The sequence below is a fragment of the Anopheles cruzii genome, chromosome 3, assembly GCF_943734635.1.
Source record: "Anopheles cruzii chromosome 3, idAnoCruzAS_RS32_06, whole genome shotgun sequence".
Lineage (NCBI taxonomy): Eukaryota > Metazoa > Arthropoda > Insecta > Diptera > Culicidae > Anopheles > Anopheles cruzii.
The window spans coordinates 12,655,525-12,680,023 of record NC_069145.1 but is presented as its reverse complement, the minus strand read 5'-3'; the positions used below and the strand labels follow the sequence as shown (position 1 = coordinate 12,680,023).

The window sequence follows — 24,499 nt, the reverse complement described above, 5'->3', positions numbered from 1 at the left end:
TAACAGGAGTATGCCCAATTGAGAAAACATAAAAATAGTGACTGCTTGGGGAGTTTCGTGCAAGCGCGCGCGTGCGATCGCGTTTCGCGATTGATGTACGAACTATGTTTTCTGCGAAAGTGAGTCGTTGGTTGGGCGCGTTGGTGCGTGATCGATGCCGGGCCGAATTGTCAGAACGGACAGGTACAACTATGTTGCGTTTTCACCCAAACGAGGCAAAACGAGTTCGGAACAACGCTCGATATCGTGCCCTTTTGCGGTCTTAGCATATAGTTTTGTCTTCTTCGAATGTTCCTTTTGTTCCTGCCTTAACAGGAATTTGGCAGGGCAGGTGGCGAATCTTTTTCGCACGCAACTAACCAAAGTAATAATTTCTCCAAATCATTCACTTTGAAGTCCCATCAAGCCTGTCTTCGCCGAGTAGAAATCGCAGCGAACGCGCAGGGTGCCCACGTGACATCATATACTGCTTGTCCGAAATATTACACCGGCACCGTTATTTCCGACGAGACACTCCGGCGACACGGCGGCGTTTCCGTCGTAACCCCGCTGCGAGGCGGGTGTGTTAAAAATGCAATACAAATAAATCATACCGTCGCTGGGAAGCCTCGCTCCGGCCACACTAAAGGCCCGCGGGCAGATGCTGTAAGTATCAGCGATCGATCGAACGCTTATCGAACACCTCGCGGGCTCGGCCAATAAACAATCATAAAAGAAGAAGAAGAAGCACAAGAGGAAAACAGAAACAAAAGACATTAAACATGAAAACGAACAGAAAACAACCGAAAATGAAGAGGAAAAAACGCAAGAAAAGCATTCCTCACCGCTTTCACTCGACGCCAGATCATCGGCGACGCGTCCGAAGAAAGCCAATCAATAGAACCGGAAAATGGACGTGTTGGCGACTTTTACAACCCCCGGCCGGAGTGTCACCCCCCGGGGGTCCTGGGGAGGGGGCGGCGGTGCTTTAATGGACGCCCCCGGGAACCACCGAAGTGCGTGTGTCACGACAGCCCACACGTGTGATCGGCCCCCCCGGCCGGCCGATTAGCTATTACGAAACAATTCCCCATGGCCGCTCCTGCGGCGGCGGTGACCATCCCCCCACCCGTTTTGGGGAAGATAATTATCGGGAGAAATATGCGTGAGAAATGTGGCCACGAGGACCGGAAACTCTGGGGTGCGCCACGCGTCCACGGTTAAAAGTCAACAAACTTCGACACCGGCAGTGGCCGGCAGCCTGGCCACGGTCTCGGTCTCGGTGGCTAATTACTTCACCGGCTTCGTGGCGGTGGTCGTTGTAATGGCCTCCCCTTCGGTTGTCGTTCATTTTCCGCCATTTTGACGGGCAACTGACACCTACTCGTCGATGGGCGGCCACTGATTTGGGGCACGGCGGACGGTGCCCCCGGAACGCACCACCAACGAAGTGTGAAGCTATGCGAAGGCTTTCGATCAATTAGCAACGCACTCCTTGGGGCGATTGTTTCCATTTCCACCCCGTGCGGACCTTGTGTATTGGATGGCTTTAGTAGGAACACGCGCGAACTGGAGCATGCTGTCAGATGGCGCAGATGTTACATTTAAATCATAACTTCAATGTTGCTGCATTTGTTAACCCCGAATCAGCTCCCTGAACAGCCTGAACAATGATGCAATTCCGCACCATGGGTAAACAATGGCGCCCGGGCTACAATCGACGAGCCCATCGGGCGGCGCCTCACATAAGCCGCGGCCTGGCGGATTACGCGCAGCTGGCTACTGTTTTTGTCTACCGGAGGGTGTCCTCCGGATGGCGCGCAGGAGTAATAAAATCCAGTGCCGGGCCCGGCCATACCCTTAAACGCCCGGTGACAGTGACGCAGTGCGCAGGACATTTGCATTCCGTCGATCGAGTTTGTTATCGTCTGTGAAATGGTTTAAGCTCGTGTGCACCCCAAAGAAGCAGCAGAAAGGAACGGTTCACGAGAATGATCGCGGTCAAAGGGGCAGCCTTGAGGGTGTTGCTGCTGCTCGTCATGCTGGTGACGCCCGGTGCAAGGACGATCGAGGTTCACGAAGACGTCAACGAGGGCCCGAGTGCCGAGGCACCACAACCGAACACGACCACGGCTCCGCTGGCTACGGCCTCGGCACTGGCCTCCACGGCACTTCCGGGGACGGTTAACGAACGCAATGTAAATGACCCGACACCAGGGCCGCCATCGCAGCAGCAGCAGCGGCAGAGTGCACTGCACCATGGCAACGCGGGCCAAGAAGCGGCGCACAATTTCACCACGATTCCCAGCAACCACAGACTGCCGCAGCAGCAGCAGCAGCAGCAACAACATTCCGGCACGGCAACGGTCGGCCAGCGTGACTCAGCATCACCGGCATCAAGGGCGCCGGAAGTGGCGCCGGGAGGACCTGTTACGCCGACCGTCACCGCCGCCTCCGTAGCGCCGAGTGCATCTTTCCGGGTCGCGTACGTATGCAAATCACGTTCAATTGGGCTTTCGCCAAGATTCGTTCACTTTAATCGAAAGGCAATTTTTACACAACCACGCCACGCAATGCTCGTCGTCGTCGTTACTCAATCGGAGGCTTTAACGCGAGAGGAAGCACTCGAAATGAACGCAACGAGTGCGAGATCAGGCGGCAAACAACAACGACGGACCCGCGAACGGGGAAATGTTTGGGCCGAGACTTTTCCCAAAACGTGGCCCAATAAGTGGTGAAGCAGAAACCGACGTGTTGGGGTTAGCTGAACGGAGATTGAATGTTTTATTTTCTTGGGATTCGACTCGACATCGCTCGACAGATTGCAATGTTGTTCGTATACTTTGCTTTGGGGTGATCCGACAAGGGTTTGGATTTTAAACTATCGATTACTAGACTTTTAAAACGTCATACTTCTTTCTGGCAAACGTATACATTTAGTAAAAACTTTGACATTTACGAAATGGGACGCTTGCAGAAAATTGGGAAATATTAAAACCTTTTTTTCAAACTAGTGAGTTTTACACTTAAACAGTACAACATTTGTAAAAGCTCTTTTACACCTCGGTGGTTATGTTAATAAGCAAAATTGTCGTATGTCTTTTTATTTGGACCATTTTTCTGCTCATAACCAGGCCCTTTTTTCTTCGAAATTGAATCATCGATGCCGTCCGCTACCGAGAATTGTTGGCTGATTGTTTCTTCGGTGAAAGCTGAAGCTGAAAATTTGGACGAAATTTGGTTTCAATCCCGACAGCGACAGCCACAATCGATATTGAAGTCAAGAATGTTCTTAGTGCATTCTTCTAGACCAAACCGAGAGAGTAACTGTTGGAACAAAACGTTAAACCAGACATTGGTTCTGTTCATGCAGTAAATTGAAGAATGAGCTCGATGTTGTACAATTTTGTCTCTAATCATCACTCTTATCACCAATTGCTCCACTCTAGGGTCATTTCCTTGTGCTATGACTCTCGGACACGCTTTAGTGGCTTAGTATTTGCTTTAAAATATTCTGGAAAGTATTTTCAGCTGGTAAAGTACCCAGCAAACCTTAATTTGTCTTTGCCAGGCGGTGGCGGTTCGTCCGTTTCGTCTATACCTCTGTACCAGTTTATCGGTTCCTGGCCGAAAGGCGTTCGTTCGATCCCGGATAGTGAAGCAAACTTTTGAAGGCCCAAATCAAGTGGCTGGCTCTGTCAGTTCTGGTAGAAAAAATGATTTACGTTTAAAAGCCAAAACTTCGCAGATCTCGATGCTGTGAGTTAGTGAGTTCCTTCCTTCCTTCTCACTGTTTTACGATGCGCTAATTAGCGCGCATAACGACATTGCACGCATTGCCAATACTGCTGGGGACACTGCTTATTTACCCACTGATTACTATCGGTTTCCGGCTCGTCGTCGACGCCGACGACTCCGACGACGCGGTGCCTGCGTAACAGGGCCAATAACGTACGCGGGGTGCGGCTTGAAGATGTGGCCAAATTAGATTGAGCCGCATTGAAGTCCCAAACTACGTCATAGCGCATCGTGCATCTTCCACACCCCTCCGGAATTCGCCGTCTTTTGCGGTCTCCCATATTGCAGCATCGGGCCGTGCGAAAGTGGACCCGGAAAAAAAAACTCCGCCACAATCCAGTCCGGTCGGCGGTCCAAACTGCCGCCGCCAGCGGACATCCCACCTGTCCCCTCGCCTGCCCTCAGGGGCGCGGTGCTAAATGGATTGCGTACATCCTCTCCGGCCTCAGGCGATCTCGATTGCGTTGCGCGCTTTTCCGCCGTCCGACCGGCCTTTCTTCTACACCGAGAAAGAAGGGAGACAAGAAAGAGAGAGGGAGACAGAGGAACAGAGAGACGGAGCTCTTGGAAGAAAGTGATACACTTTCACTCTTATCTCAGCGTCGAGTGGCCACGGCGGCCGAGTAAGTACCCTCATGCGTGTGTGTGTGGCCGTGAGAGGGAGTGAAACTAAATGAAACTAAAAACATTTTTCGTAACAATTTGCTGCTGGCCCTCGCGCTCTCTCTCTCACTCACTCTGCCCCTCTCTCTCTGCCTCGCTTAATGGCGAATCCGTCGGGGCCGTTAATTGGGGCTCCATTCCGGGAATTGAGCCGCCGCGGGCGCCCCACCGGAGAGTGGCTTTCGCATCTTCGTGCAGGAATCCGCGCGACAGACGGCGTCGCCGCCACCGCAACCTCACGCACCCTCCGTGTGGTGGAATGTTGATTTGAATGGTGCCTTCTTTCAAACCGGAATACCCGTCCGTTACAGGAACGGCCATTTGCAGCCGCCACAGCCGCCGTCGATCGGCGAGCGGCTGAAGGGACGCCAGCAGCAGATCTCGGGCTACCGGAAGCGCCAGCTGTACGCCAGCGCCACGCAGCCACGCAGGAACGCTTCGTACGGCCTCGAGCAAAGGTAGGTGGCCGTCGGCACCGTTTCGGGTTGGCTCGCAGATCGATAATTTCGCTCCGCTCTTCCCGCCGCCACTGCCAGCTCCGAGGCACCGTTCGTCCCTTCGCCCGAGGTGGGCCTCCCGTACGGTGATGACAGCTCCTCCCCGATGCTCCCGATCCAGGGGCCAGCGTACGCGCCGTCCGCCGTCGATGCTCTGTTTCCGGCCTCGATCCCGACCGAGTCCCGTTGGTATGCGTCCGGCAACGGGCTGGGTGCTGGAGGGCGAGAGTACGACCATCCTACGGGCCACCATCACCCCGTTTGGGCGCAGCACGACCCACCCGTCAGGCCGCACCAGGTCGTGAAGTTTCCGTCGGAGAGCACCGTCGCACTGTTTCCGGCCCCGAAGGGCAAATGGAAGTGGATCCCCGAGGAGGAGGAGCAGCGGGGAGAAGTGGAGGCCCCAGTAGCGACGGCTGGCCATGCCCCATCACCGGAGGAGCACTCTGGCTTCGGCCACCGCCATCCGTACCCGTTCGATCCGTACCGGAACCAGCAGCTGCCGGCCACGATCGAGGGTGGGACGTTTAGCAGCGACGCGACGGCTGGCATCGGCAACGCTAGCGGCAGCGCGGAAACGACGCTCGGTGGTGTCCACAAGGAGCTACTTGGCAAGGACGAGGCACACCGTAAAAGGTAAAGGAGAACCCGACGGTCACCGGCGCGCTGCTGGTCACCACTAATGCCCCTTCGCATCTCTCTCTTCTTGCAGTGTGTCGCCGTGGAAGAAGATCTTCCACGTGCTGGGGGCGGCCATCCCGATCGGGCTGCTCATCTCCGCCCTCACGCCCCAGGTCGTCTACATCAACCCGAACGCCACGCTGTAAGTACCCCGGTTCGCGAGGTAATGAGCCGCCGCCGCCGAAAGGTGAAAATTGCGTCGAAACAATGCACCCGCAAGAGGGGGGGGGTCCGAAGTCACCCCTCTGCCTCGCGGGTTTGTCCGTTGAAAGTGAAAACGTGTTTCCAGCGAGGCGCGCTTCCTGCGCTGGGGGCCTTTGAAAGTGGCGCTCTCTCTTTCTCTCTCTCTCTCGAGTGGCCATTGGCATGTTACATCAGTTATGAAAGATGAATGAACCGCGTGAACTGACCACTCGATGGTCAGCTCCGTGGAAAAGGGCCGCGTGAGCCACGCGATCCCCACGTCACAGCCACGTCGGATGGCCGTGTCGGTCTTTTAAACGTCGTGGCCCCGGCACCGGCCCGAAGACACGATGACGGTCACGGTGGTTGTGGCATAATGTTTGTCGTCTCCCCCAAAAGACGCTAACGCGACCCCCTAACTGTTGTATTTTCACTTTATTTTGATTTTATTCTAACACGACACGATTTCCGATGCGACGCATTGGTTGTCAGTTGTCAAACGTCAGTTGCCGCGTCGATGTTTATTTACCACGCCATGTGGTGGATAACACTAACCCTACTTTTCTGATCGGCTTTCCGTCGCTGGACCGCTTTCGATCGATCGACTTACACCCTGTGTTCTGTGCCAACCCCTGTGTTTCCAACAGACCTCCGCTGACGCCGCTACAGACACCCACACCGATCAGCGGAGCGGGACTACAGGGACCCGGGGGTGTGCGCCAGCGTAGCCTCGATCCGAACGCGGACCACGGACCCGATCCGGCCACGGCGGCCCGGCTGCTCCAGAAGCTGAGGGCGCTCGAGCGTGACGCGGACGGCGACGGCGGCGGCGACGACTCGAACCGACTTGGGCGCTGCGACTGGAAGCTCCTCTGCCAGCTCGTCCACCGGCCGCACGGCGACCCGGGCCTCGACCTGTCGACGCTCCATCAGACGCTGTGGAAACTCACGAGCGAGTAAGTGTCGGGGAGGCCGGTTTTTCCGGCTCCGGCCGGCGGCCGTTGGAAAGTGGCCCAAACCCGGCGACCAAATCCTGCCGCCCGCCGTGTATGGGCTGACGAAGGGTTTACTTTCTTACTACCCACACACACACACACACACACGGTGACGAGGATGCGGCTTTCACTGTGGCCCGGACTGTTGACTCACCACCCGTTACCGTGCTCTGCCGCCCCCAGAACCACCACCCCGGAGTGGGCCCGCCGGCTCGGGCTGGACCAAATCTTGCGCATCATCCGGGACGGCGACTGCGGTGAGTTGGAGCGCACCTGCGACCAGGACACTTGACGGGTGGAATCCCCCTCGCCAGCCGCGTGCCCAAGCCGAAGACAAAACACCTCGCGCACCGTTGTCTCCGTGGGCGAAAGTGGGCAAAGTGCAGCGATGTCGGCGGCACTGCATCACTTCGGTCGGTGCATCTTTTTCCAATAAACGCGCGATGGATGGTTGGTGAAATTTATGGATTTTTTTTTCTCCGCTGTTGTTGGCCGCCAAAGGGAAGGCAAGTGCGAGCGGGTCTTACGTGAACGCGCGCTTTGTTTCGCAGGCCAAGATGCAAGATAAATATTGACGTGCGGGACCAGCAGGCTAAAGTCCCCGGGGGCTCCTGCTCCGGGTCGGGTGTTTGCTTGCAATCAACCGAGATGCGATCTTCAATTACGTGGCAGGCGCGGCACGATCGAGAGTTTCCGGCGGTGGATTTATGCATCAATTTACTGTCCTTCGAGAGAGATCTTCTTCTTATGCGGTAATTACAACCTCCGAGCGGTCTTGGCTTGCTATAGAGACAATATTAATCTCTGTTGTTTACTGTAACGTGTTTTTACGAAGGGTTTTTCGGACAGAAGAAGTAAATTACTATTTCGGGATGCCGAGTTCTTGCAAAGCCTACTAAGAGCCCTCTTGCCTACTGACTTCAACGGTTTCCATGGCAACGTCAAAGATAGGAAGGAGAATGAAATGCACGAACTCGCCATGTCACTTCTGATGGCTTCGAAACTGTGACCTCGACCGACATGGTGCTTTCGTGCTGAAGGAGCGCACCTGCCCTACAAAAAAGGATATCCCGGGCTTTAGAGTGCAGTTTGCACACGCGGCGAGCTCGTGTTTTTTTGTATAGGCTTTTTTGAAACTAGAAAAAAAAGCCCAGTATAAATATCCTATACAAAAGACCATGCAACACAATTATCTTATTGCAGCTTTTCGATACCCCTAAGCGCGCTACTTATCACAGCTTCACTCCATGACGGCCAAAAGTCCGCTTTGTTGCTATTTTCCGGCTCATTTACATTACGAAAACATACAATGTTTATCATCGTTTGCGCCGCATTCAAAATCAGCAAACCACCAACCATGCGTAGCGGTGGCTTATCGACGAAACAGAGTACCCATGGCATTAAAAATGGTCCTTTCTTGTCGGCATCGGAAACAAAATCAGCATCACAAATTTTTGTTGGTAAAAGTTGTGTCACTTTCCATTCTTCGAACAAATTCGAGCGAAAATGTTGGTCGAATGTTTTGGCAGGTATCGTTTGAATACTTTCGGTGGTTTCGGAAAACAACGGTGGATCTAATTTAAATCTAACTGTTAGTCCCACGACTTAATGCGTGCGATGTTCGGACAGGATCGCTGTTAATCGAACCAGCCAAATGACCGCCGGAAAGAGATCCATTTGTTTTCCCCGTAACACGGTACCCAACTGGACTCTCGCCAGAAATCTTTGGCTCGGTGGGCAAACGTATCATCTTTTTAACGAGCTCAACCAGGCGCCTAATTATATCGTTTCGGATTCCCCGGCGTGTCGAATAAGGTGTGAAAAGGGTCTTCAAACACCCAATCGGGCCCGATTCGTTGCAGTCGATAAGGAGCCCCGGGAGACCCTTCCGTTCCGGTAGCCACCACCGAGCATCATCATCATCATCATTATTACTATGGGAACCGGCCACGGGGCCCGTGTTTTGGGCGGGCACGGGGCAAACATTTCACGCCACGCAAATGATACCATTAGTCCGTATGCAAACGAGCGCACCGTTTCCGGTACGCGCAACCGGAAGACGCACGGCTGATGACAACGCGATGGTCGATGGGCAGGGGAGTTGCATAATTGGTGATCAGGTGTTTCGGCAGGCGCAGGCGCGTTCGCATCTTGCGCCATCGCCGATCGGATCGGCATCGAAATCGACAATCGAGACACGATCGGTCAGCTCCGTCAACGCTTGTGTCCGGTCCGGCCGGCGGAGTGCGGTGGGGGGCGTGCGGAGGAACACGTCACAGCGCACCGCACCGCACGCTACACGCTTCACTTTCGACGGCCAGCAACCCATCCCATCGCGGAACGTCGTTGTTGTCGTAGCGCCTTAACTTTCTTTCGCTTCGCTTCCACGCCGGGCGCTTTCTCCCCGTGCACCCCGGAGCACCAACACACACAGATAGAGGGGTGATCGCAGCTTCCCTTTCCTCTCGGGCAGCTCGGGGAGCGTGCCGTTTTTTTCACGATCGCCACGATCAGCACCGAAGGAAGTCGCACACGAAGCGGCGTGTTTTTGGGTGGGAAAAGCGGCTGTGTCTGCTCTCCTCTCTCGCATCTTACGTTTCGGTTTGGCAGACACACGATCCGCTTCCACGCTCGCTCTCTCCCTCCCTCTCTCTCTCTCGCTCGCGCCGGTGTGCCATTGTAAAAATGCACTTTTTACGCGTCCGCCATCCATCCTTGTTACGTGTTATTAATTTGCGCTCACACACTTACTCCTCCAGCACGGTTGGTGGCGAGGCGGGGACCCTTTTAATTTCCCATTCCCCTGAGTGCAGCCGAGAGACTCCAAACCGACGGAGCGTAAAAAACGATCACCAAAAACTCCAAACCCCCCTCTGGTGAGCCTGGCAAGGCTCGTTCCGTTGGATGGCCGGTTGGCCGGCTCGACGGACCGGCGCAGTCGATGCCACAGTTTCAATCCGATCGCCCGCCGTGACGCACGTCTTCGAGTCGGAGACAGTTACAAGTTACAGTGTGTCCCTCGCCCGGGACATTGAAATCCTTCGATATTACGACAGTGCGAGAAGGAGCGAAAGAGAGATTGGCGCAGGAAAACAATCACAACAGCCCAACAGCAGCGAAACGAGCGATCCACCCACCCCGAATAGTGTTATTTTTGTACCAGTGAAAAATACTTTACACCTATTACTGTGCGGAGCAACCCCCCCGAACCCGAGAGCAGCAGCGGAACCAGCGGAACCAGACCACGCAACCAGAACCACCCAGAACCCACGAGAAAGGCGCTCCGCAGTGGCCGTAGATAAAGTATGTTTGACGCAGTGCTCCGCCAGGGTGTGTGATGGGTGTTCCGTTCCGCGTGGCCTCTGTTAAAGTACTGCCGCCACTGCCGCACCCTGGACCCTGTGGGAATACCATTAAAGTTGCTTAAACACGAGAAAACGGCTCATTAGCCGTTGGGGTTCTCTAGCGGGACCCGTGGTGCGGTGCCGGATCCCCGGGGGTGTGGGCATTAGAGGACGTACCGTCTGGCACTGTCTGCCGTTGCGTTCCGTGGCGAGCGAAAGTGAAAATCTTCCGCCAGAAGCCGGCCATGGCTCAGACCAATCGAAGGACCATCGAATGAAGTGAATAATTACAGCATCGGCAATCGCATTGACTGTTCCTGGCGTGTGTGTTTGTGTGTGTGAGTGTGTCCCCCGTGGGTTATGCATGCGATTGTGGGGAAGCGAAAGCGAACGGTGCGATCGGGTGTGCGGGTGAGCACGTTCCGCGAACGGTCATTGGTGCTGGGATTGGTGCTTTTAAGGTGCAGCGCGTGATGTCGCGCTCAAAGAGCCAAACGGCCAAACGCTCGCAGCGGCCACGCTTTCAACACACAGCACCTCGATCGAGTGCTGCTCCGAAAGCGCCGGGCGTGATTCGGGTGACGGCGTGTGGAGCCTCTGTTAAAAAAGGGCACAACCCAAACCCGGAACCGGCAACCCACGGACGGATGGACACAGGCACGCCTCCTGTTGTTTAGGGCGATGGCGATGAGTTTCCGTTCATCACCAAACGGGAGCACCATCCGTTTGCCGGCCGGTTGCAAAACGATGCCGAAGCCGAATGCTTCCCGCGAAACATAGGAAAAAAACATATTCAGCGTTATTTTGCATTAATGTATTAAAATTAAAACGCCAACGCGCGCCACTCACGCGCGAGGTTCGTCGCTTAACTTTTGTCGGCCCCAAGTCTTTTGATTGGAAGCGTTTCTTTTCTTCGGAAACCTCTTTCGCCCGGCCCGGCGGCTTCGATAGCTTATCGGAGCGAGTGGTCTCGGCGGATGCGAAAGTAAGTGATCCTCCAGCTCCACGGTGTACCCGATCGCTGATCACTCTTCTTGTACCCATGGTGGGCCACGGTAACATAACACCCGTGCCCGTGGGCCCGTGGCAGTAACCCTATCGCCTCCCCATTATGGGTCACTGTCTACGCGAGTCGCTATCACCTTATAAGGAGTGTAAAAAAGAGGCAGAAAGATAGAAAGAGAGCGCGAAAAATCTCATAAGAAACCCGAGCACGGCCCACGTGGTGTGGCATAAGTGATGCCGCCGCTCGCTCTCGCGCGTCAGGTTCATCACTTTCACGGCGCGCAATGTGGGGCCACCGTGGCCCAAGAAAGCCCGAGGGGTGCGGTGCGATGGGGATAACCACATAACGTAACAGTTGAGTGGCAACGTATTACATTGCCATCGACGACGACCACGACGTCGGCTGGTGATAGTAATGGAGAAATGCCGGCTCCACGCGGGAGATCGCTGCGGTCGCGGCACACTCATGGCCCTGGAATGCGCTCGAAGGCAAAGGAAAAAAAACCGAAGTGCGAAAGAAAGAGACAGAGCAAAGCAGGCACCGGGACACGAGCCACTGGCGGCGGCGGCTGGCGGTGGAAAAGCGAAGCGAGAGATAAATAAATGAATTCAAGGCGAGACTTTCCAAATAAAAGTGAAATTTTAGGCCGACGCGCGAAGGGTTGCGAAACCGGCCGGCACCGGCTTTAGATCGCGCTCTCTGTCTCGCTCTTCTCCACTCCGCGGATCCTCCGTTTCGCGCAGGGAAGGAATGTAGCCGATCGCGGAGGCTCGCGAAAGCTCAGCCCGCGCGTCATCAGGCTCCGGGGTCGGAGTCGATAACAATTGGGGGATTGTGTGACGCAGTGGTTGCGGTGCACATTACAAGTGCCTGCTGCCGTGGAAGGCTTGCTCGCTCCCACTCACAGGCATTCCATTTCGTTCTCTCTCTCTTTTCGTTCCATACCGAGTGCAGCAGAGGCAGCCAGCCAGCAGCAGCAGCAGTAGCAATAGCATGATCATGTTGTTTGTTTTCCTGCAACGATGACCGTTCGCCCGTTCGACCGGAGAGATCCAATTTCCTAAACGATTTCTATCCCACCCCGTACGCCCGTGCGTATGTGTGTGTGTTTGGCGCAGATTTTGATGAATTAGAAATCGATCGTACATCGTCCGAGCCACCCGAGAGAGCACACGACGAAAAGCGCCGAGGAAAAGCGTCGGTGAAAAGCCCGCCCGGTACGCGATAATCACCGGTAACCACCCCCCGCCCGCAGGGGGCGGTGCGCGGTGCGGTTTGTCAAAAGAGGCCCGAGAGCCGCCGTCGTCGTCGTCGTCGTCGTCGAAATCTGGAGCTGAGGCGCCGGAGCAGAAAAAAGGAAAACGAGATTTCATCGTGAAAAACCGACCACACGTCGGCTCGGACGGTGACAGGGCGAGAGGAAACAATCAATCTCGCTGTTTTATCAAACAATCAGAGCTTGAAGCCACACACGCACACGCCGGGTGTCAAGCAGTTTCTGCGATTTCCAAAAAGACGTCGGAGTCACCAGCCGGCGGCCGGCCGGCCGGAAAGCACCGGCAGTAAAGCCCATACCGGAAGGCTATTAATCTTCAGCGGCGCGACCGCGACCGTGATCCGCCGTAGGATCGCTTTCGGTTTCGGTCTGGAGGGAAACACTCCCATTCTTCATTTCGACCGCAGCAGCAGCAGCAGCACCACCAGCAGTAGCAGTAGCAATGGTAAGTTGTGGAGTTGTCGCAGAGCGGGCAAAGAAAAATGGCCGCCGCTCGGTGATCGATTGCGCGATCGGCAAACGACCCGGGTGATGACAGACGGGAGATCCAGGGGAAAGATCGTTCGGCCGAACGTCCTCCTTCCAATCACGAATCGATCAAGCCGCCTTGGTCAAGTGAAATGCGCGCGGATCGATTGCGTAAATGCCACCGCGGGATGTTCGCGATCGCGATCGTGGTCGGTGACCGTAATTTTGCTTCGCCTTCTGCTTCGTCTTCTTCGCCCGTGCCGGCGAAACGAAAACTTTCTCGCGTAAAGTATCATCGCTCCCAAGGGTGGCCTATCAGTGGCCGGGAGTATCGCAAAAGCTCGTTCGGCGCGGCTGATTAGTGGATTATTTGGTGTGTCTGCCGGTGTTAGCCGTTGTTGATCTTCGGTATTTTGGTTTCGTGTTTTTCTTGGCTCTTTTCGTGCTGGTGATTATAGAGGCGCGCGCGGTAGAAAGCATTTCACCGGGTGCGGAGTTGGCGGGCGAAGTGAGACATTAAATTACGCTGCCTGCCTGCCTGGGAAAAGCGGTGTTTAATTTTGTTCGCCGATGTTTTGTGAATGAAGTTGCCTGGTGGGTGCCGCCTAGCCACCGAGCGGAGGGTTGGTTGCAGGAAATAATTGGCATTGGCTAGAAAATGAGCCATCGGTTTCGGAAGGCACATAAATCGACCCTGAAGCACTGGAAGCGCATTTCAATTAGCGGGCCTTAGAATGGACTTTTATGGGAATTGAACATTCACAATAGGGGCAAAAGTAAAATAAATCATTCAATCTTTTGCTCGGTGAATCCTTTCAAGCGGATGCCGATGGAAAATGGTCTCTTTTCCAAGAAACTATAGGTATGAACCAAAATCAAAGCAGTAGGCAACTCGCAGTAGGCTGGGCCATTTCTTCCCAACAACGGGGATATCCTTCTATTGTCCTTCTAACACGACCTTGATTTTGTATATGCTTTGACATCTTGACGTCCAGATCCTCTGCAGTTATGATGCGTTACACTTTAGTCTTTTTAAACATTTTGTATCACTTATAAACTCTTGTTTTCGATAGAGCTTGATCACCATAGGCATTCTGCAATATTTTCAACCTTTTTGGAGGCAGAAATGTCATTCAGCACACGGAATTTAGCGAAAGTGCGTTATTGAACAGTTTCTAACGATACGAAAAATGAAGAATTCATTCTTAACTGTTTACAAAAGGACCCGTATCACCAACACGCCAAGTAGTATTTTGACGTGGTAGGGACTCACTAAACTGCCCTTTTGCAGCATCTTGAACGTTTAATTCCTCTTCTTTATTGGACTCTTCAGAAATGGGAAGCCATTTAAAGCACTTTCATAGGTTTTTCCATTTTACATTGCTAAACGATATGAAAACCACGAATTTTTAGCTTATTGGATCGAAACAAGCATCCCGTTATGCTTTGCTCCATTCGCTGATCACACGTTGTACGTCGTTTATGGTGTAAAACATTTCGGTGTTTCCGATTAAAATGCACATGACCAGTTTGGCCTTCATTTGGAATTCCTGCGGCATGTTTCTGTTGCAGTGAACGCACCACCTTACATACCCAGCGAACCATGTGCCTGATGTGTTCCTCGCTTTTCCCACTTCCCTTCCCGGCAGGCCACCCGCACCTTAGCGATCGTCGTCGTCGCCGTCACCCTTGGCGCGTTTCTTGCGTCGGCCGCCAGTGAAAAGCCGAACGGCGTCGGGACAGTCAGTTTCACCCGGCTGAACCCAGCGGTGCGGAACGGTACCACCCCCAACAGCACCACCCTCGGCACCAATAGCACCGGCCCATCGACACCGGTGGACCGGAATCGTACGGAGGTGGGCGCGAAAGTGCGCCCGGCGTACACCCGGACCGAGCTGAAGGTCTCCCGAAGCCTCAATCCGGACGCCGTGCAGAAGCTGAGCGTGCGGTCCAACAATGGCCGCATGGTCCAGATCATCGTCAAGAAGCGCAACGGAATGGAGCTACCGGGACCGGGATCGACACCGGCTGGCACTACACCGGCCGCGCCCAAGACTCCGGAGACGCGGCTTGCCGGCAACTACCGGCTGTCGGCGGCCGATTCGGCCCCACACTCGGTGGACATTGTGAACGCCTTCCTGGAGCACGTGAACCGTGTCGAACGCCCGGCTCGGTACACGGACGAACAGGACGGGACGATGAAGAACGATCGGCGCCCGGTCCGGATCAAGGTGGCTGACGGTGCCGTCCAGGAAACCCGTGTGCCACCCCCGGTCGTGATCAGTTCCGATCCGGTCTACATGAAGGACGGTGCGGGACCGAAGGTAGCCAAACGGGGCCGCGCGCTGCAGGAGATCGGAGCCGACGGTATCCCGGTCGTGCACGGGATACGCGTTCCGGACGACGAGTCGGACAAGCGACAAGTGTGGCGCAACGCACGCGTCATCAACGGCGAACTGGTGCCGTACGAGAAGGGACACGTTCCGACGAAGCTCGAGAACGGAGGCGACATCTACGGGCAGCTCATATTTGCCAAACCGTCCGGCCGGGGACCGCCATCGGGTGGACCGTCGAGCGTCCAGCAACAGCGCAGCATCGGACCGTTCACGAAGGCCGATAATTTTCAGCCCAGCGAAGCGAGCTTCAAAGGATTCGGCCCGTTCAGCGTCGAGGACAACCTGCACCACCACCCGGGCTCGGTGCCGGAGGGAGCGCGAGTGACCGGCAACATTGGACCGTTTTCGCGGGCCGACAACTCACGCCCCACGTCGAACGCACGGTTGGTGGAATATCTGCGCAAGATCAACGACGACGAGCGGCGCAAGCACTACCCGCAGATCATGAGCAGGGCCAATTTCAAGGGCGAGGCCGATCCGATGGCCGAACAGCCGAAAATCCAGCGCCGTATGCTGCAGAACCCGGGCAACCCGACGTACCCGGTGTCGCAGCTGTACTCGATCAACGGCGCGGCCGGCCGAGACCAGGACACGGAGCTGGACGACACCCGCAAGCCGGTCCTGCAGTACGCGCACCCAGAACTGGGCGTGCAGCCGGCGAAACCGGTGCCACCGGTGGAGCGGAAGCCGACCAAAGCGATGAAGAAGATCATGAACGTGGCACCGCAGCCCCAGGACTATTACAACAAGGCGATGCACAACGACCACTCGCCGTACGCGATGGAACCGGCGATGGGCAGCAAGGACTACTACGACCCGCCGCAGCAGCCGCAGTCCCCGGTTAAGATGCCCGGGCCACGGCCTCATCCGCAGTACGAAAATTTTAAAGGCCCCTCGACGTATCCGTACAACTACGGGTACATCCGGCGGGTCAAGCACGAGCGCCCCTTTTGGGCCAAGATCACCGACCAGATGCGGGACAGCCTGCAGAACGGGATCTCGTCGGTGCAGGAGTTCACCAAGCCCGTCCTGGAGCCGATCGTCGAGGCCGGACAGAAGATCTCGAAGAATCTGGGATTTGTTCGAAAGTCTGACGAGGCTCAGGACAAGGTTGGCGTGGTGGTGGCACCAGCTGCAAATTCAATTATACTCCCGGCTCTAGGGCTGATGGCGGGCGGGGCCGCCCTCGGGCTGGGGGCCGTCGCCGTGGGTCGTTTTTTCGACATGGGCCTCCTGCGCCGCTCCGGGGCCGACTTTTTCCCCATCGATCTGGACGATCTGGAGCACAAGCGGGCGCTGGAGGCGATCGAGCAGCGGCAGCAACCGACCCCGTACTTCATACTGGTGAACGGGCGGAACGATGAAGCGGATGGGGCGGGTGATCGTGCCGGGCGGTCGCGGCGCGCGATCGACGGTCTCGGCCTGCAGGACGTCGGCAGTAGCTCGGCCAGCTCGTCCCGGGCCCGGTTCGAGCAGCAGCTGCGGGAAACGAACTGGAAGAATCCTTCCTGTGCCAAGCGCACCTTCTGCCTGGTGATGGTCCAGCAGGGCGCCGACGATATCGTCCTGATGGAGAAGAAAATGTACACCATGCTGGATATGTAAGTAGCAACCCCTCTGGGGGGAGGCAGCCAGCCACCCTTTAGCACTCTCTTGACCGTTCTGGTTGGGTTCTATTTTTTTTCGCAGGATGCATCCGGCCCTGGCTGCCACGCTCACCGATCACCTGTCGGAGGTGACGGACGCAATCCGGCAGAACGATTGCTCGCGGTTCGCCTGTCAGCAGTGGCCGGCCGGGCGGAGCGACGCCCGACCCTAGACGACGATGGGACGCGATCATCATGGCTCTTGCATTTCCCGCGAGTTTCGGCAGACGAAGCAGATAATCTCCCCCCGCAAACACACACCCACAAGCACCCCACACACACGCGTACGCAAAATCCTATTAGTTATAACGCGTGTGCGCGCGACGTTCCGACGATCGGTCGATCGCGACGATCGACCTCGACCCCAGCCCCTTCGGGAGCGGATTGTTTTTGTTGTTTTTAGACCGTGTCTGTATTTTATATTAAAATAGTGAGCGTCGAGTGAGTACCGTAAGCGCCAGCCGGAGCGCACCTGTTTTCACTAAAACTCTTACCCCCCTTAGGTTAGTAGCTAAAGCTAAAGTAGCACGGATTGAAATGGCGAGCGAACAATATGTTACCTTCATGTACCCTTGGAGTAGAGAGTCCGGAGGGATGGGAGCGGGAGAGCACACACGCACACACACTCTGTAGCGAGTTAATCTATCAAACGGGACATTAACACCGTGTATCGACACCCCAGTAGGCTGGTAGGTTTAAGGGAAGAGACTTGATTTCGTGTTTGTAACCCCCGTCGGAGTAGTTTTGTAAATACACAAGAGAGCATCATATGCCAAAGGACCGCGTAGGCGATCGACCGAACCGGTGGACGGGTCGGTCGGGTGGGTGGGTCTTAGTGTTGTCACGAGGCGACCAACCAACGCCCGGTTACGGTGCAGCCGGCACCATAAGTTTAGTAATCATTCGGTTTTGTTTGTTAGATTCCCGTACGAACTTCGGTACTGAGGGCCGACGATCCGGTAGCTTAACGGTCTCTGCGCAATGCAGGCGCCGGATCCGATCACTGTATGCGCAGGACATTATTTAATAAATTATTTCATTTTGAGTTTTACACATTAAACAGCCGATTCAAATTGATTGAGAGAACTGCAGAACTGGGTGGTGCTGCTTCCACTAGCCACTAGCGAGCCTGGTATTTCCGAACCGGTCCGACAAAAACAGAACAGGTTAATGTTAGACCAGATCTACAAACAATAAAAGAATATTATTTTGCATAACTTCAGGCGGATCGAAACGAATTACACGTTGGGTATTGCATAAATCTAGGCGCATTGGGACAGTCTTGCTTTGGTAAACGGGCGAGAGTTACGATGCAATTTTCCAATACCATGCTGCAATGTCATCAATAATAATTCGTCTTTCCACGTCCTCTCTGTCTTACGTGATGGTTCTTCATCCACCATCCTCATGACATGACCAGCCCACCGGAGCCTGACGAGGCGTTTGGGCCAAAGTCAATCTCAGCTTTTCTAGCATTTGCTAAAAAGGGGTTTCGTCTGTTTTGGACAATGTCCTTGTCTCAGATGCGTCTGTAAGTACTGAGATTATAATGGTTTTGTGTAAACCTCGTTTCGTTTGGTTTCAGATAAAAAACGTAAGACCATTGCTTGTTATGTTTTCTTATTTATATTTCAAAATGGTGAACTCGTTGTTCGATCCATTTACGGTTCACCGATGTGTTGTTTTAAAAAGTTAAAGGTCCAAACCCAGGGAGTTTCAACACAAACCTCACCAGCGCCGCTTATATCACTGATTGTAGTTTAATTTTCATGCTCATCTGGCCGCTAAACGGTGAAAACAACAGCAACAGCGATTGGCAACGATGGAACAATTCCGCTGCGATGGTTTCTGGTGGCTGCGAAGCAAAGAAGCATCAGAAAAAAACTTTCTAAACCATTTTTCCGCATTTAACCTTTGCCGTTGCGACCGTGCAGTTCGTCATTATGCAACCGCGCCAAGCATTTTCGATTTGGTACATTACGAAGAAACTAAATGGCCCCCATAAAACAGTACACTGGTTATCGGATTAGTAATCAATCTCACTAGATGCGTAACTCTTTCACCGGCCATGATCGCGGCTCAAGATTTCCCTTTCTACAAATGGATCGTACAATTGCGTTAGTGCGCTTCGTTGACAGTCTCACAGGCAGCCACACATTAGATGCGCTTCAGAGAGACCATTCGCGGAATTCGGGGCGGTGAAGATGGGGATCTACTGGGTACCTGCGAGGAGCGACCGATGCTTTTTGAGTCGGCTACCGTAGTAAAGGAATAAAAAGGAATAAACGGAAGTAATAGAAAAAGGTGCAAACGGGTCAAAATCGGGCAAACGAAACAACAACAACACACTCACACCACCACGGGTAGACAGATGATGTTCACCAAGTATCGGCCACGGAAATACGAGACACTTTGCGCTTCGCCCATTGTTACAAGGTTTTGCCATTGTGCGGTGCTCGGTCCTCGTGACCATCATAATCCTGCGCAGTGATGCGACACACGGCGACCTCCGAGATTATGCGATAGCCCACGGACCAACGCCGAAAACCAGCTCCGGACCCATTGTGCAGCGCAGAAAAGGTAATCACCAAATGAAGTCAAAAATGAGCCGACCAGTCGACGAGCGTTGGAAGAGGCCGGATGGGTATTAGGATGAAGCGTAGCGAGGAAAATTGTCGTGTCTCATTGTCTTTCTACCTGACGATCTTTTACCGACCCTCCGTCTGTTGCTCCTGTGCTGCGAGGGACCAAGAAATGGGCCACAAAACCCTTGTCGATACGGCGAATATTTATGTGCGTTCGACAGCAGCCACAGGCTCAGTTTTAGATCACCTGCACACGGGTGTTGAGCTCGGGAAAGGATCTAAGAAGGAATCTGAGGGCCACAGCGAACCGTACAAGGCACCGAAAGTAGTGAAACAGTGACGCCAAGTGTGCCCGTCGTGTTGAGCGTTAAAGTTCCACCATGAAACCGGCTCCGTTGCTGGGACTAGGCTTGGTGGTGCTCGTTCTCGTGCTGGTGATTCCGGAAACCATCGGCAATGTGCACGATTTCGAAGGCAACGAATTGCACGGACTGTCGATCGAACGACCTGGTGGTCCCGTAGGTCGTGGTTTCGCAGACAGTGCGCGCGATATCCTGACCAGCCCTGCCGGCCAGCTAGCGGCGTACGTGGCGAAAGAAATGATCAGCAGATCGGCCGGCAACAGTCAGGTGCGTTTGTGAGCGTGCGCCCAAAGGATTGTATCGATTTATGTGAAACGATTTGCGATGCTGTGCCCCACAAGCTACCGGATAGCATAAGAATGAGAGATTGCCGATGCTAAGAATGAGAGACAAGTGGAAGTTGAATAGCTTCGGCGAGCATTGCAGCTGCGCCAAAAGTTATGCAATCCGCTTTGCACAGTATCGATCAGCAATTCGAAACAATTTCTGTTATTCTTTATATGTTCTGTATTTCCGATACGATATTGAGAATTTTTTCCTCTTGAGAATGTCCCACCGGAATCAATCATCAATGAGCTTTCCCAAGATCCAAAAATTCGTTGAAATGTTATCTGTGACCCCGACTAACCGAAAAGGGAGGTCAAGCTAATGATCGATCTCAACCAACGTAAAACACTGATTCGATTTCAGGTGCTGAGCCTCAATCTGTCCAACTTGTTGATTTTGTTCCTGCTGAAGGCGCTCATCTTTGCGGCGGGACTGATCGGCGCCGGCAACTGGAGCCAGTACGCCCGTGGCCGAAGCGAAGACGGTAAGTAGCGCCCACTTATTCCGTTCACCGCACTGGAACCGCAAACGCACCGACAAAAAAACCGGAAGCCGGGCCACGTCCCGACCCATCAAAGCGCACGTCGCCAATCACGTCGGATTGCGCAATCGGCACAATGGCCGCGTGTGTAACAACGGAACGGAATGATGAACCGTCTGTATATCTCGTATATCGTCTCTGTGCCAGCAGGTGTGAATGGCGTCAGCTTTCTGCAGCCCGGCGAAGCGAACCTCATCATCGGGTATCTGGCGGCGGAAGGTTCCGGCCAGGACGGGTGCCTGATGCGATACGCCTGCCGAGCGCCACGGACGGCCGACGAGTACGCCCGGGCGGCCCATGCCCTCATGAAAGGTGCGGAGATGTTCGATCCGGAAGTCGCCGAGAAGTACAGCTACAAACGGATGCTCGTGAGCCTGGACCGTGCCGCGATGGAGGGACTGAAGGGGGCGCCGTGCGAAATGATCTATCCTTGCCATGTGTAACGCTCGACGCGCCCAATGACGCACCATCCATCCATGTCGGAAGTGCTTCAAAAAAATTTTGAATCATACAAAATCACCTTGAAGGAAACAAACCGGATTAAAGTAGCAGACGTCTAATAAATGAGAGCATTGCCGCGAACTAACCATCTTGGTCAGACAAATTGCACATCGCTGATAAATAAAAAGTATCGTGTAATCAATATCGTAGCATTAATATCATAACTGTATCTGTTTGCCTAACCCTTCCCCGTTGGAAACGGTGTGATCGTAAAACGTAGATAGTGCCATCAGAGGCTCTACGGTGCACGACATTAACAGCGATAGAGAGAAACATTTGTTCGACGGTGCAGAGCCGCAACCGCAAAGCGCGTCCTGCTATCAAATGGAGATCCGCCCAGCCCCGAGTGGTAATAATACGCATCTAATGAGGCAGGTTGGGCCTGCCAAATCAAACCTACCCATCGTCGACGAGCGCGGGCGCGCTCGGTAATCACTCGGTGCGCCCCGGCGAACGTAACCCAACACCCATATGTTGCCGTCGGAAATGTGCGACGGCGGCCATGTGTCGGCAGGGGTGGCGACATCCCGCCAGGGTCTAGGGGACGTAGACGAATTTTGGGTCGCATCGGACAGGGGAAAAAAAACGAACGGGAAAGGATTCACACCCAGCCACTGCAGTTCCAGCCACGGTGAGCTCAACTGCTTAAATCCACTTTGGATTTTCGAACCATTTACATTCAAAAGCACTTACACTCCACTTCGCTTAGCGTGACCGAGTCGTGAGGCATTCACGCAGACACACAACGCGTCCTGCTGACTTTTCACGAGTGTTCCGGGAGCCTTGCACAACCATGCCGCTAGTTGTCTTGCCTGGTGTGTTGAGCCTTCGCCGAAATAAATACTCTTTATGAGGCCGGACAGACGGACAACAAACCGGTGGCCACCTGCAAAACCCAGACACAGTCACCGGACACCGGGGTCTCGGTTCCTCCCCTAATGGGCCATTGTAAAAGTGTAATTTAAATCATGATTGACAAGTAACACTTCGATTTGTCCTTCGGCCCTACACTGGAGGGGTCCATCGCCTTTGGCAACCTGCAACCTGCAGCTACTGCGATCGATAGCTGAAGACCTTGGACAAGGATGACATTTGGAAGGAAAAAAAACCCTGATATGTTATCCGTCACCACAAAATGTTTGTCGTTCGAATTATTTCTTTAAATCGGTTGAAATTATTAGTCGTCATTTGAAGCACCAACCTGAATATCCTGACTATCCTGATCGGCTGGCTGGACAAAATAAAACAATCAACCGGCGGCAGTGCAACCCCTCGTCGAAATTGAGCGGACTGTCCTGAGCGGAACTGTCGAACGAACAGTGTGCTTCACGGGCCCGGCCCACTTCCGCTACATCAAGTGCATCGTCCTGCTGAGATCTCGGGCTAGCTTCTCGGCTGTGTGCCATCTAGCGCAACAATTATTCGGCCCAATCGGCAACACCCGGGGAATCCGAAGACATGTGGTGTTGCCTCGCCGGTGGCCTTTGTCGACGACGACGACGACGGAAAGGCGGGCGGATGGAAAAAGGGGACGCCACGGAACTCCTCCGGTCGCCGCCCACCCCCCGGGGTGGGTGCCCTCGGGGCATACATATGTCGGAATTGGAATAGAATTCAATTCCGAACTCGTCCGGGGTGCAGCCAGCCCAGTGCACGGCACCCTCCGGTTGGTTCTCGATTGTTTCGAGCACCTCTCCGGCCGGTCCCGGCCGCTGGTGGCCGACGCAACCTGAGCGTTGTTGTGGAAAGGACTAATTCGGCAGACCGGGCCATCCGGGGGACCGTCCGTACGAGTACGTTCGGAGCAAAACGATAATTATGCTCTCTTATTATCGCAAACCGATCAGACCCGGTGTATCATCATCGCAGCGTCATCGTCGGAGTTTGGGTTTCGTTTGAAGTCCGGGTCCAGTCCAGGATGAGCCACACCATACCTTTGGCGAGCAAACCGTACCGTGGTTCGTGGCTCTACTGCTGCTGTTGCTGCGAAAAAGACACGCCGTCGATGGCAATTTTAAATTACTTTTCCGATCAAAGTAGTCCGGATCCGGAGCGCGCACCTTACCGATCGATGGGTTTTGGACAGATGCACCGGTCCAGCACACCGGAGCCTTGGAAACTTCCGGCTTCCGCTTTTTTACACCGGTACACCGGCGGCACGAAGCTGCGCTCGAATTCGATTATCCTATTCACTATCCATTTTATTATTTATACCATTTTATAATGTTTCCGATTTATGGGCAAGTGCATTGCTCGATGGTTCAGTAGCCGGTCCGACTGGAGCTACCGCGGGGACCGGGCCCTAAACGGAAATGTCTAATGCATTGCCCTTGCCTATTGTGCCATTTCATAAGAGCTGCAGGTTGATAAATTGATTGTTGTTTGCTTAAAAGGTACACCGGAAATGCGCACTAACAGCGGATTTCACCATCAACTTGTACCGGAGACCATCGCAGCCACAATCAATACTTAATTCCTGATGTTCTGAACACCTCGAGGTAGCTAGCGTTCAATTTTCTGCACGCCAAATGTCCAGGCCACGTCGAGTGTCGAGTAGAATAAGTTGAAATTAGTTGCCGTTTCGAGGTTTTCCAACGAAAGACAGTCAAAATGTTGGTTGCCACCAACCGGTGCGCATCTTACAGCATCTCGACGAACCGACCCGGCTTCGTTACCGAAAATTCCCCAAAAACAGAAGACGACAGAATCCTCCCCAGCTATAAGGTACATCCGAAAAGGTGCCCCCGAGGCATTGTGCCGGCGACCGGGCGACGGAAGGCGAAGGCGTGTGGTAAAATTCATTCCGGCATAAGAAATTATTCTCATCATCATCCGGTTTTGGGCCCGGCCCGCTCGCTTGGAATACACTACCCACCCTGGCTCTTGGACCACCCTAGGCCAACATGGCGAAGATATCGACGACTCGAGTATCAGTGTGGTGGTTGGTCGGAACGCTGCCTTGCCGGAGCGGATTGGATGTTGCGTCGTCGTCATCGTCGTCGTCGACGTCGCCGGTATCGCTGCGGGCAGAAAGTGGGGCCGCCGGGATGGCAAAAGTCACGTCACACATCACAGACGATGCGAAAAATTGAAAAAAATGATCACCAGAAGAGACGCCGCCAGCCAGCCAGCCTGCCAGCGGACCGTTCGCCAGCGAGAACTTTCCAGCGAGAAGAGTCCCGAGCCCTGAGCCGACCGCCCCATTGCTTCCGGTCGTCGGCGGTTTGGCGCTGGGTTCGCCAAACTCCCCT

General features: G+C 54.2%; 2 protein-coding genes across 2 annotated transcripts; both read left to right on the top strand.

The window, feature by feature from the left end:
* The first annotated feature begins 1,970 nt into the window (after positions 1-1,970).
* On the top strand, positions 1,971-17,105 carry LOC128269860 (uncharacterized). The gene is made up of 7 exons (XM_053007265.1): positions 1,971-2,464; positions 4,752-4,898; positions 4,977-5,573; positions 5,650-5,760; positions 6,449-6,757; positions 14,608-16,887; positions 16,976-17,105. Exons 1-7 carry the CDS (start codon positions 1,971-1,973, stop codon positions 17,103-17,105), a joined length of 4,068 nt encoding a protein of 1,355 aa, XP_052863225.1.
* A 2,792-nt stretch (positions 17,106-19,897) lies between these two features.
* LOC128269859 (uncharacterized) lies at positions 19,898-21,190 on the top strand. The gene is made up of 3 exons (XM_053007264.1): positions 19,898-20,146; positions 20,570-20,694; positions 20,914-21,190. The coding sequence occupies exons 1-3, from the start codon at positions 19,898-19,900 to the stop codon at positions 21,188-21,190; spliced, it is 651 nt and encodes a 216-aa protein (XP_052863224.1).
* Positions 21,191-24,499: the final 3,309 nt, after the last annotated feature.